Source organism: Ictidomys tridecemlineatus, chromosome 11 (assembly GCF_052094955.1).
Source record: "Ictidomys tridecemlineatus isolate mIctTri1 chromosome 11, mIctTri1.hap1, whole genome shotgun sequence".
NCBI lineage: Eukaryota > Metazoa > Chordata > Mammalia > Rodentia > Sciuridae > Ictidomys > Ictidomys tridecemlineatus.
Genome location: NC_135487.1, coordinates 16,363,956 through 16,377,395, shown reverse-complemented (window position 1 = coordinate 16,377,395; position 13,440 = coordinate 16,363,956). Strand labels below are relative to the sequence as shown.

General features: G+C 51.0%; 1 protein-coding gene across 2 annotated transcripts in view; it reads right to left on the bottom strand.

Annotated features, from left to right (window-relative positions):
• Positions 1-150: 150 nt before the first annotated feature.
• The window catches only part of Nipal3 (NIPA like domain containing 3), a 42,677-nt gene continuing 29,387 nt past the window's right edge, over positions 151-13,440 (bottom strand). Inside the window, exons 9-13 of one of the 2 annotated variants that reach the window (XM_021734343.3) lie at positions 11,833-11,921; positions 10,313-10,376; positions 7,923-8,017; positions 6,735-6,766; positions 3,522-3,650 (exon numbers count right to left, since the gene is read on the bottom strand). In XM_021734343.3, coding sequence (XP_021590018.1) covers positions 6,750-6,766; positions 7,923-8,017; positions 10,313-10,376; positions 11,833-11,921 — 265 coding nt within the window. In that variant the 3' untranslated portion in view covers positions 3,522-3,650; positions 6,735-6,749. Of the gene's footprint in view, positions 3,651-6,734; positions 6,767-7,922; positions 8,018-10,312; positions 10,377-11,832; positions 11,922-13,440 lie in introns of both variants that reach the window. The other variant, XM_005317609.5, reaches the window with a different exon arrangement.

The following is a 13,440-nucleotide window of genomic DNA, read 5'->3' as shown; positions in this document are numbered from 1 at the left end:
AAGTGTTCTACAGTGCATGTGGACAATGGCTGCCATATAGGACAGTACTGACATCGAACATTTCTGCCATCACAGAAAGTGCTATTAGCCAGTGCTGTTCTGGATGAATCTAGAAAATATTAGCCAAACAAAAGACTCAAATTCAATATATACTGCATGGTTTTTTTTTAATTAAATACCACCTCAGTGTTATTTGCACCTAGTACACATTTTTCTTTTTAAAAAATAAGACATGCTATATTAGCCATGAAGTTAACAAAATATAAGCATCCACATAGAATATGTCCTAAAGTGACTTCACTTACACAGCTTCTCAGGGAAACATACAAGCGACTTTCTTTTGCCTACCAGCCAGTGTGGGGTCGAACCTAGGAACTCACAGGCTGCTGGGTGGGGCTCCCTGTACCACCCCAATAGATGCTGATGCCCCATCTGCACAGCACCCTGGAGCTGGCTGGTTCCTACCAGAAACACAATGGAGATGCTGGCCCTCCCTTCCCTGCCCAGCATTCAATCCCATGCTGCAAAACCCATCTTCAAAGCAGTCTCTGAACTTGTTTACTGTCTAATCAGGGAACCCAGAATCCCAGGCTGTACAACGGGGGGGAGAGGAAGACCAGAGATCAGGGGAAGTTTAAACCCACGTGATCAATGAGACTTGGAGCATCAAGGGCTGGGAACGTCAGAGCCGTGAGTGACAACAGGACTCAGAGCTGGGAGTGGCTCCTACCAGCCAGTGCTGCATCACCATTAGTGGATGGTCCACTTTCACCTATGGACAGCGCCTGGGAGTGGCCAGCCCAGGGCAGATTCGGAACTCTGGACATGAGGGCCCCACCTCGGCTGTCCTTTCCAGCTGCCTGAGATGGTCCTCTGGCTGCACTCAGGAAACCACCACAGCCTTCTGCTCAGCCTTGAGGGGTGACACCTCTGGCTCAGACCTAAGGACAGAGAGCTGCCTAGGCCCTGGTGGCAGTTCCTGGGTGGCACTGTCATTGTCACCCAGGAATGACCCATAGCAGACCTGAAATTAAGGTGCCCATGTATCCACGCATCTCAAGAGAGCTGGCTAGCCCAAGGCCACATGGCACGTTAACCAAAGTGGGAAGGGACAGGGCTGGAGGGAGGCTGGGAGCACTCAGAAAGCCAAGGCCTATCACCTGGCTGGGTGCAATGAACAGCTCCCACTGACCTTCCCTACCACTCCGCCCCTCCCTGACCCTTGAAAAACCACCCGGAAACGGGAATATCTGAAGAGCACTGAAACCTGATTCTATTTCCCCTTGGTGTGTCCTTGCAGGCCCAGAGGTTGACCTTGAAAGGTGCCTTCTCAGCCCGTTTCTTCCTCCACACTGAACAAGGCCTCCTGTCCAATCAGAGCTTATCCTGCCGTTCTCGTCCTCAGGAACCATCAATGGCTCCCAGGCCCTCCAGGGTACACTTCCCACTCTTCTGCCAGGTATTCAGGATGCTCAGCCTCCACTGCTGATCTTTCCTGGTTCATCTCCCACCCCTTTTCTTTTTTGCAAATGCTGGCTCTTCTGCTGGAGCAGAGTGTGTGAGACCACCCCACTCTATATGCTCTGCTCAAATCTTAGCTTGGCACCGTCATTGTCACTACTATCTGTTTCTGGGGCCAGAATCACCTCCAATTTTGAAAACCCTTTGGGCTCAGGGCCTAGCCTGTTGCTTTCTGTGGTCTACTCTTGGGGCTGGGAGTGTAGCTCAGGGGTAGAGCACTTGCCTATTGTGTGCAAGGCCTGGGGTTCATCCCCAGCCCCGCAAAAAAAGTGTGCACCTCTCACAGCCCTGCAGGAGTCTCCTGCATCCCTGTGTCTCCCCCTGCTGGCTGGAGGATGGGAACCCTGTCCTGCTGTAGCTTCACCCTCTAAATGCTTAACAGCAGTAAATACCTCATAAATATTGTTGAACGGTTTTTGATACTCATCCTAAGGGAACAAAAAGCTCTTTGTTGCCTTGGTAGGCGTTTAAGACAATACAGAAGTGGTTAAGACACAATACAGAGTGGTTATCATGGACAACAGGAATTGTGAAGTCAGGGAACTAAATCAGCATTAAGCACAATCTATAGAGATAAGTGACCTATCAACACTGGCCTGTTAACACTGTTATCCTGCCTTAGTTAAAGGCTGCCCTGGGAAGCAGCAGCTGATCTAAGTAGTACTCACAGGGTGGGGGAAAGCTACAGATCCTATGGGGCCACTCAACCTGCCACAAGCAGCCCAGAGAGGAAATGGAAGCACAACTCTCACCTTCTAGCAGGGGCCCCTTGGGGTCCTAACAGCTGCCTCTTTCCACTGCAGGCTTTCGAGGGCTGTGATCTCCGGTTACTAGCTGTGGTGCCATTTGCCAATGCAGATACTTGGGCCCCACCCCACAGGCCCACCTAAAATGTCTCCGTGGCTGGGGTGCAGGAATCTGCATTTTAAATAAACTCCTGAGGGACCCTTATGTTCATTAAAGTTTGCAAACCTTTCTTTCCTTTAAGATGATCAGGTCTGCAGCCAGAGGGAGCAGCAGCCCATCTGTGAGTACAGCTGCTTCTCCCATGCACAGCGCTGTGGCCGGGGACCCCAGCAGCCTGCACTGATCCGAGGGAAATGACCAGTACCTCACAGGTGGGTGGTGGGTCTCTGAAGGAGAGCACGGAGGGGGTGGCTACAGGCTGGCTCTGGGCTGGGTGGCTGCAGGCTGGCTCTGGGCTGAGCGCCTCCAGACTTCCCAGTGGGTGTTGGGAGGGAAAGTAACTCAGATTTCCTGTCTGTCCTGTATAAAGACATCCCCTGGCTCCAAGTCCTCCTATTCTCCTCCTTCTTCTCTAACTCCCCCACTCCTTTGGGGGAAACACGATCATGCAGTTCTCACAGGACCAATACCACATTAGTTTCTAGAGCAGATCCAGCACTGATGACCAGAGGCCGAGGGACACTGCCAAGGCGCCAGTGACCGCGTGTTCCGCTCACAGCAGGCCTGCTATGCCCCTGAATGGAGCCAGTGGATAATGTCAAAAATACGAATTGTGAGTGAGAAGGTGGGAGATAAGCCTGCAAGTGGCGGAGGACGAGTTCAGAGGTCCCCAGGGCTTCACTGGATTTAGGAGTAAGAGCAGAATCTTTGCCTGCAGTGCCCAAGAGCACGGCAACCTTTGGTCACTGCCTGGGGAGGCTCAGTGCCCTCGGGAGGCCAGAAGGCTAAGCCAGGCTGGGCTGAATTCCACGCAGCCCACCTGGAATACTCTTCTCCCCCTCCCCAGCCTCCCCATTTGGAAGTTCAAGACCAAGGTCACAAAGGCTTTCCAAGATCCCCCTTCTATAGAGTTCTCGATCAAAAAAACAAACAAAAAACGACTTGAAAGGCAAGTTGTAGAAGGAAGGGAGCCACGTCAGCCCGGTGTGGGCGGCCAGGGGGGCGAGCTTCAGTCCGGGAGGCTCACTCCTTCTTGGTGTGCTCCAGCACTCGGTAGGGAACCCCCGGGGTACTTCGGGAGCCGTGTTCCTCTTGCATGACTGGCAGTGTGGCAGGAGTGTAGATCTCGGAAATGCTGTCGTTGTTTTCCAGGGCCCCATAGGAAAAAGAAGCTTTGAGGTCAGGCTGCACCGTCATCCCCTTGTCATGCATGTTTTGCATCCCTGAAATGAAATCCATGCCCGTCGTTATGCAGAAAGGAGGCCCAAGAGGCTGCGCCTTCCTCCACCCGCCACACTAAGCAGGCGGCCAGGGGCCAGTCATGTGCACGCCCATTTCCTGAATGCTTTAGGTTGAAAAGAGAACACTCGGAAAGGGACAGTTGCTAAGCAACAGAGATAAGTCTTCAGGAAATATGCGCACAGACCAGCCACTGACCAGCCACTGTCTGGAGGAACCACCAGTGGACCTAGAATGAGATGGGATGTGTGTTTGGACCCACGGCGGGGTGGAAAGGGCACCATGCTTTGGATGTGGTAGATGCCAACACTCGACTGCTGAATGAACTCAGAAGTCAAAGCGCTTCACTGTACTGTTGAGGGATGAGAGTAACTTAGGCATCATGGACATGGGGGGGCCAGACGCATCATGATGCTTGGAGGGTGTTGATCTTCAACACCAACATCCCCTGTCCAAACGCAGGGTGACGTTCGGCCATGCTAGTGCTCTGTGGGCATGGGACGCTGGGTTTCTACTCACATTTGAAGGCAGAGATCTTAGTGAATTCCTTTAGCCTTACCCTGTCACTCCTCCAGTTAGGGGGGACCTGGTTACTTTTGAGGGCATCTCTTCTCTTGTCAAGGAATAGACTCTCAGATTCTCCTGTCCCCAGGATGAGTTAGAAGAAGCTGACTGCAAAGTGTCTTCCTGAAGGCATCATGGGTAACAGCTGGCATCTGATGGCTTAACGTGCCCCTAAGTAGTAATAGTGCCCATGGTGACAGTGGCCGAGGTCTGAGTGTTCAGATGGTGGCAGACACTGTTCTGAACAGCTGGACAGTTGTTTCTCACACGACCCTCACAGCTGCTGCTGAGGAGAGTGAGGCAGCTGGAGGCTCACTGCCCGAGAACAGCAGCTCTCCAGGGGCAGTGCCTGGCTGCCAATCCAGGGGGCCACACTCTGAAGCCACTCTCAGCTGGAAGGCTGTGTGGTCTCCCCACCTATCTGCACTGAATCCCCTAAGGATTCTAGGACAGAGGTAGCTGCTGCCCTCATTTCCGAGATAAGAAAACAGATTCAGTGGCTGGGGTTGTGACTGAGCGGGTAGAACGCTCGCCTTGTACGTGTGGGGCCCCGGATTCCCTCCTCAGCACCACACAGGAATAAAATATAGGTACTGTGTTCACCTACAACTAAAAACATACTAAAAAGAAAGAAAACAGACTCACAGAGAAGGAGCAATGTGCCTGGAATCACACAGCCAGCGAGAGATGGGGCTGGGCTCTGCTCTTCTCCAGCCTGCAGCTGGCCTGGGAGCACCCAGTCTGTGGAAGGCCCCTTCCTCCATGTGGCACATGACTCAGCTGATGGTCATTGGAAGGGCACAGCTCAAGAGTCTGTGGTTTGGATTTGGGTTTGGGTGACTGTTCCTCAGGGAAGAGGAGTGGCTTACAAGGCATTGTTTAGCTTTTGATCTTGACAATGTTCCCCAGGCAAAGAGGACCAGGAACACACCTACAGCTGAGCAGATTCAGGTTTATGGATGCACCCCAGTAAGATGCACGCCCTGGGAAGCCAGGGGTGTGTGAGTCACAGGGTGTCAGAAAGGATTCATTCTGGGATTTGGGGTGGGGTGGGGGGGTGGGGAGGGGTCGAGGAAGGGAGGCTCTGCTGTGGCTCCAATGCTGTCCAGAGAGCAGGGCTACTTCTCCTGGGATCTTAGTAGGTCTTCTCTAGGAGGGAAGCCTAGGCTGAGGCTGCAGATGTGACTGGCAAGGAGGCAGGAGGGTCTCACCCTAGCCTGCGGGGTGCAGGGTGGGCTGCTGGTCTTTTTATACGGTGTGGACAATGTTTATGTTTTGTCTGTGCTCAGACATGACAACAGAGTGGCCCTGTTTGTGTGGTCACCCATGATGGCCAGCGTGGCCTTGTGCTATGGTTTGGATCTGGAATGTCTCCCAACAGCTCATGCGTTGAAAGCATGTTCCCCAAGGTAGCAAGGTGCAGAGGTGGGCTCTCAGGCAGGACTGGATCCTGAGGCTCTGACCTCATGAACGGATTAATCCACTGACAGCTGGGAGTTGGGAGCCGGGTGGAGGGAGGTCACTGAGGCTGTGCCCTTCCTCTCCCTCTGCTTCCTGCCTGCAGGAGCTGAGCAGCTTCCCTCCACCATGACATTTCTGCCTTGGACTTGGCCTGTCACAAACTGGACTGGAATCTGTGAGCCAAAATAAATCTTGCCTCCCTCAAATTTTTCTTGTCAGGTATTTTGGTCACACAATAAGCTTATCTGCCACTGGTGATCTATGACATGGTTTCTGCTCAGCAGGAGGCATCTGAGCCAGCAGAGGACCAGTGGGATCCTGGGGTGGGGGTGGGGGGCTGCTTCTCTCTTCTCAGGTTCACGTAGCGAATTTTTGGAATTTGGAGACCTCTCGAGCAGCAGCTACTGGTCTGCTGTGTGGATAGCAATCCAGGCAGACCACAGGCCAGGTCCTCCTGCTGACCAGGACCAAGGGGCTGGAAGACAGACTGTGGCAGTTTCGTTGTGCCTGTGCTACCAGGTCCAACAAGCGTTTGAAAACTTGCAAAGTTTTTTAAAGCAAAAGGGAAATGAAACAAAATTCAAGCTGGCATCTACCATGTCCCAGACACGGTGCAAGAGGCCCTTCCGTATGACACCACTACCCCGGAAGGAACCCAGTTTACAAGTGAGGATGAGCAGGTGGCAAAGGTGGGATTTGAATCCAAGTCATCTGCACCACAAGCCCACACTCTTCACAGGACAGAACACGCCTTGAATCAGGAGTGTCCTGACAGCCACCCTGATAGAGTAGGGTCTCCCTTCCTTGACGTCTGACCTCCCCCTGGTCACAGGGTACAAAGAGAAAGTTCAAGAAGCACACCTACAAACAGGCCACAGAATATTGGAATCTAAGATTACCCGAGGTTACCTTCTATTTTCCACCAAAAATGTCTGTATATATGAATATACAAGTATTTGTATAGATATATACACATACGTAGTTCACAAACACGAACGCACATACACATACACATACACGCACACACGGAGTTGACACCTCACCTATCTGGAATTCAGCTATCCAGCGCCCTCATCTATCCGGAACACAGCCGAGAAACAAGGAAGTAAGCAAAAAAGGCGTCTGAGCAGCCAGATTAGACGTTTCAAGGTCCATGCACCAAAGCCCATGCACTTGACTCCTAGGGGGAGCCTCGGGTCCCCACCTTGGAGCTCACTCCACTTGGTTTTACACGTAACTTGAACAAGCGGGGTGAAATGGGAAGAGTGACGCGGAGCTGCCGTCCTCAGGCAGGCTGGTCACAGCGAGAATGACAGACAACAGCTGGACAGCACGAGGTGAGGAGGTAATACAGAAAGGACAATCAACTGCTTTCACTGGGGATGGGTGCTAAGGGATGGGAGCACCTCGGTCAGCCCTGAGGACACTCCTGTGTCACAGGATCACCACCCAAAAGCTGCTCTGTGTCATCAGTGTGTCTGCATTTTGTTAATGAAGAATAGAGACTATGTTTTGGAGAGAGAGCTCCACCTTATAAGTTTAAGTTCACGGTCACTGGCAACCTACAGATTCCAGGACAGCAACCCTCCCTGGGGCTGGCCCAACACCTGACTCCCCCAGCGGGAATCCCTCTAGGCTGCACACAGCACTCTCAGCAGGCCCCGCCATTCCCTGCTGTGCAGGCCACTCCCTGCTGTGCAGCGCTGGGCGGATTCAGGATTCACAAGTTTTTGTTACTGTCCAGGCTTAAAGGCATCTGACCTTGTGCTTCTCAGCTCCCTGGAAAATTAGAACAATCCACTCCCTTGTGGAATCCAGGGAGTGAGGTTATAGGATTTGAATTTCATTCATCCTGTTTTCCTTCCCCTCTCTGATCATTCCATTCCAACAAGATGAATGGATTTTTCCACTTTCAGGCATGAAGCCTGGCGCTGCAGATCATAATTACATTCAGTGTGCATCAGGGTTTTCTCTAAAAGATCCCGAAATAGTCAGGGGAACGGGCAAGATGTACTCTCAAAACCATCCGAGGTGCCTTAGCTGTTGCCTCCTCTTCTGCACAATGAGATTAAAAAAAAGAAAGAAAGAAAGAAAGAAAAAACAGTCACACCGTAAAGGCACAGAACACAGTTCCTGTACCCAGCCCAGGGCTGTGCGCGTCTCTTTTGCAACAGGAAATGGCAGTCATTCTATACCGAGGGCCAGTGGGACACGTGGGGTCTGAACGTTACCTGGCATGGCATCCATGGAAATGTAGGGCTCAAATGGAATGGCCCTCTTCCTGTTCCGTGTGATTAAGAAGACTCCCAGGAACGCAATGAGGCACCTGAGGGAAGGAGATAAGGGCCTCTTGCAATCACAGGTGCTAAGGGAAAGGCCCCACAGCCCAGAGAGCGGCCAGGCTGGGGGGTGGGTGGGTATGAACACTAGTTGAATAATAACAGCCCAGCAGCCCACGCGCCCCGCGCCCCGCAGGCACCAAGCTGTAATCAGAATAAATTAGACTCTCCTGATTCTTTCACTTCTGCTGGGCCAGGAGTCTCAGAACCTTGTCTTTAAAAACAAATATAAAAACCCCCCAAACCTTAATGGCCTAGATTCCATCACTACAGAGTACAGAAAAGTAAAAATCTTTAAAAACTGAAAAGGGGGCTTCCTGTGCCCCCCCCAGCCCCCCTCTATGCTCCAGGTAGGTGTGTAGTCTTCCCCAGTATTTTTCTATTTCTTCCTGATAGCTTATGTAAACTAGTTTCTAAAAATAGATGTGTAATTTACATGCAATAAAATCCAAGAACCCTAAGTGTACATCTGGGTGGCTTTTGCTTCTATCATCGCGTCCCAGGCCCAGACAGAACCATTTCCCCCTCGTTGGAAGCTTTCTGTGCCCCTTCCAGATGCAACAGGAAATGGCAGTCATTCTGCACGGAGAGAGCCTGTGCCTGACTTCTCACTATGGACGCCATTTGCCTATTTTCAAATTCTCCTTAGTCAAATCATACAACCTCTACTTCTTATATCCAATAAATTATTTTTAAGATTCATCTACTTGGGCTGGGGTTGTGGCTCAGGGACAGAGCGCTTGCCTTGCATGTGTGGGGCCCTGGGTTCGATCCTTAGCACCATATAAAAATAAACAAAATAAAGATATTGTGCCCATGTATAATTAAAAGAAAATAAAAGATATAAAAATAAACAAAATAAAGATATTGTGCCCATGTATAATTAAAAGAAAATAAAAGAAAGATTCATCTACTTTTTGCATGTATTAATAATTCATTAGTTTTAGTTGTGTAGAACCCATCGCCTGAATATTCTATACTTTTTTCTGCTCTCCTGTTGAAAGACATTTAGGGTGTTTCTCATTGGAGCTTATTATAGATAAAGCTACTATAAATACTCATATTGGAGACATTTTACCAACATATGCACTCATTTCTTTTGGTAAAAATCTAGATGTGGAGGGCTGGGGTTGTGGATCAGCAGTAGAGTGCTCGGCTAGCAAGTGCAAAGCCTTGGGTTTGATCCTCAGCACCACACAAAAATAAAGGTATTGTGTCCAATTACTACTACTACTAAAAAAAAAAAAAAAGAGAGAGAGAAAGACATCTAGATGTATGAATTGCTGGAACATGGGGCAGGCCCCACTTTTTAAAAAAAATTTACCTTTTTTTTTTTTTCCATGTAACGCACCCTACAAGGGGTTCTTTGTCAGCACCTACAGGCTGGCCTCAAGTTTTCAAATGGCACCGTAGCGTTTTACTATACAAATACAGCACAACTAATTTACCCTATGTCATCGCTATTTGCTTACCTCTAATTGTTAGCTTATATAATTAATTTAAAAATTAAATACTTCATGTGTCTTTTGTGTTCCCCTTCAAATGTTCTTCCAAGTTAAGTTTTACAAATTGAATGTTACATTAAAAAAGTATGCTTATTTAACATGTTTATTGATGTTGACAATAAACATGGTCTCCCCTGCCACTTACTGTGAGACACAGAAAAGTCTGGTGGTTCATTTTCAAAATCTAGTATTCCTCCTTAATTGGATCCAATTGTAGCCCTTCCCTTTTGCCCACCCTAATTCTAAAATTAGCCAATCGCATTGGATTGTCACCCTGAACTCCTCCAATCAGGGTGAAGGACAGCACTGGCCATGTTCAAGATGTAAGCAGGTGGACTTGCTAGCCAGGTTCGGGAAGCCCCCTCTGCTAGAAGCATAGGTTTGCCTTGCCCACCCCCCACCCCACTTCTGAGCCTGTGTTTGATTTTTCGTGGTACCTCCTTATTTCTACTGTAGCCAACAGAATATTATCAATCCTGTTAAGTTTCTGCAAAATGTTGGTCTCTTATGGAACTTTAATGTGTTTCTTAGATGTGGGGTAAGGATGAGAGCCTTTTCATGGGTCAAAAAGGTATTGTTTTAGAAATGACCAAGAGATTAACGCCCCAAAGAGAAGAGAGGAGGAGGAGATGGAGGAGATATTGAGGAGTAAGATGGAAGGTCCAGACTCACAGCTCCCTGGCTCTGAGGGATCCTGAGACTGAAGCCTGGACGGAGGGTGAGCCTGCCTGGAGCCCAGCCCGCTGCTGTGCTTGGGCCAGCGTGCCCGGGACTCACCCGAGTGCAAACATGCAGATGTGCAGCGCATCCTCCCCGACGAAGTCCAGGTAAAACACTGCACCTGTGTCAGCCAGGAATAAAAACGTTACACATCTGTCTGGGATGGGCTAGCTCTCTTCCCTGCATGGAACAGATGCCTGGAGACATTAGAGTAACGACTAAAAGCCACCTAGGGGAACAGATGGTCTCCCTGCAAGCCCCCCTCTCATCTTTACCTTTCTTTTTTCTTTTTTGAATGTTTTGAGATAATATCAGACTCTCACAATGGCAGAGTCCCACGTACCTACCCTTCCTCCAGCTTTTGATCATGCCACAATGCATGATCAAAATCAGGACAATGACACTGCCATGATGCTCCTAATGGATGCCACCGACCTTCTTTACCGTTCTCACACACACGCACTCACATAAGGCATGCACGCACATAAGGCACGCACGCCTTCGCCCCTCCTCACTGTTGGGCTGGATACACAGACCCTGTGTCTGCATCCTCAGGGCCTCTGGGCCATGGTGGCCAGCGGATGCCCAGCCAACAGCTCCACTATTGCAGTGTGGGGATACCGTGCCCACTGTGCTGCCCTGCAGCCTACCTCTGTGTGGCATCACTGCAACCCCATGGCTTCCTGCTGTATTCCAGGACTCCTACCCCCTTCTTGACTCATTTCTGACTCAACCACAGCATTTGCTATTGCTTGCAACCTTGACCTGTTTACCATCTTCTTGACCAAGGTTCTCGGTTGGGACTCAGCTGTGGCTGCTCTGGGTGGAGCCGCTCACAGCCCAGGTCCTGGGAGGCTGTGTGCCCTTGTTCCTGCCCCTGAGAATGGATCTGGGTCCAACCTGTCCTAAGTGCAGTGCAGAGCTCGCCGCTGCCCAGCCGGACCCTCTTCCAGCGGAGGTGCTGGGTCCTTATCAGCTTGTTTACTCTGAGGACTTTTAGTCACCATTGCAATTTAAAAAATAAACATCAAGCTCATTGATATACTTGAAACCTTGCAAGCTGCTTGAGGAAAAAACTGAAAAAAAAATTGGGGGTGGAATGGAAGAAAAGGGGACTCTAATTATAATGATCACTTTCTGAGCACCTACGATGTTGCATACGCTTCAAATACTCACAACCTCTAAAAATGATGTAGAACAGATGTCTGATCACTTGGCTAGTAGGGGCTGGGGTGCTGCAGATGACGACCCAGATTGTTGAAGAAACCCTGCCTGGGATCTCCAAGAAGTATGGGGCAGAGGCACTTGGATCATATGTAATGCTATTCTAGGAGCTAAGTGTGATTACTCCCATTTTGGAAACATGGAACTGAGCTCAGAGAGCTTAAGTGACTTTGCGAAGGTCACACAGTGAGCATGTCTGCACTGAGATGCTAACCCAGGTCTTGCACATTCTCCATGAAGTCACATGACTCCACAGGCAGAATCAGTCAATGGGGCAGTGGTCAAGCCCCTACCCACTGGGGTGATGCCCCTGCTGCTATGGCAGAAGACAGGAACCTATGACGGCCCTTTACCTGCAGTGATGGCCACAGTGGTGGACAGGATGTAGCCCACACTGGCAATCAAGGAGGAGTCGTAGATCTGGGAGGCTTGGCTTAGGAACCTGCAACACAAGCACTCGGTCAGGGGCCGGCGAGGGCTGTGACAGTGCAGCTTGGTCTGAAGTGTGAGGGGACATCCTCAGGTTAGGAGAGTGGCCTCCTCACATTAGGGACACCTGTGTCCTAGGTCTGGGGCCCACCCCAACCCCCAAGTGGGCACCACCTTCCTGTTTTGCACTTTTGATTGCAGGATCCCATCATCTGAGATGCCGGTCCCACCTCTTCCCACCCTGGAAAAAGCCACTCCTGGATCTCTTCCACCTGCACCCCTGCCTAGAAATGCTTAGAGCACATGTCACAATTTGCCTGGTGCTGTACTTATTTTTTAAAATTTTCTTCTAAATTCAAAATAATGTGATCATTGCAGTAAAAACAGAAAAAAGAGAGAAAACTAGGTTCCCTCCTGATCTCTGCATCTGTGATCAGCGCTCTCTCAGGTAGGACAGATTCCTCATCCTTTCTGGGGTGGCATTCTGGGGAGGACACCCCGCACACCGTCAGCTGTAGCTCTCTGTTTATGGGTTGTCCCCCATCAGGGCTGTGAGTGCCTTGGGCAGGGACTGTGGCTCTGTGCTGGGCGCCCTGGGAGGAGCCAAAGCCCCTGGCAGGCATCGGCGTATGCCCTGGGGCTCAACAGAGGCTGCACCAGGCGCTGACTCCCTGGGGACAACTGGAATTCTCTGCAGTGGACTAAAAATAACCACAGTCACAATGGTGGTGGTGATGACCATCTCAGGAAGAGCTCATGAGCACAGGACGTTATCTGGGGACTGCACTGGGTCTGTATGACGCCTGGGCAGGGACTGCTCTCCCTGTGATGGACAGCCCGCGCCCCGGGGAGGCTGGGCAGGAGGCTGGGAGCTGGATGCCTGAGCTCAGCTCTGGGCCCTGCCACTCCCCAGCTCAGTTCCCCATGTACAGAAAGGGAACAGCACCTCCCTCCAGAGGGTGCTGTGAGGACCAGAAGAGCAAGTCCTGTGAAGCACAGCGCGGCCCTGTGGGGGACCCTGGGGGCCTCATGGCTGTGGACACCAAGCCCAGGGCTGGCTTCTGAGCTGAATGAGCCTCGTGCCCCTCCGCAGGCTGGCCACCTGCAACATTGCTGGGGCAACAGGGCTCAGGGCGAGGCCCAGGCCGTCCTCGGGGCTGCTGGTTCAATTCCTGTGCTGAGAGAAAGGAATGCACACTCTCGGACTTGGGAAGGTTTGGGGTGATTTCCCCGAGGAACAGAAATAACATCCCTTACTTTCCCACCCGGCAGACAAGTGGCCGCCTCCTAGGGAGGGCAAGGCCTCGCCTGAAGTCCTCAGATGGACGCATGCCCGCCGGGAGAAGAGGGGGAGCCAGGCGGCCTCACCACAGGTCCTCACAGTGTGGGGGAACAGAAAATCCACCCTGGGCTTGTCTTTCAGGCGGCACAGAGTCCTTCCTCGTGACAGCTCAGCGCCCTTGTCCCTCCTATAACCCTGGAGGTCAACCCCGGGATCGGATCCTCCCCATGGCTTTAAAACCCAATGCTGT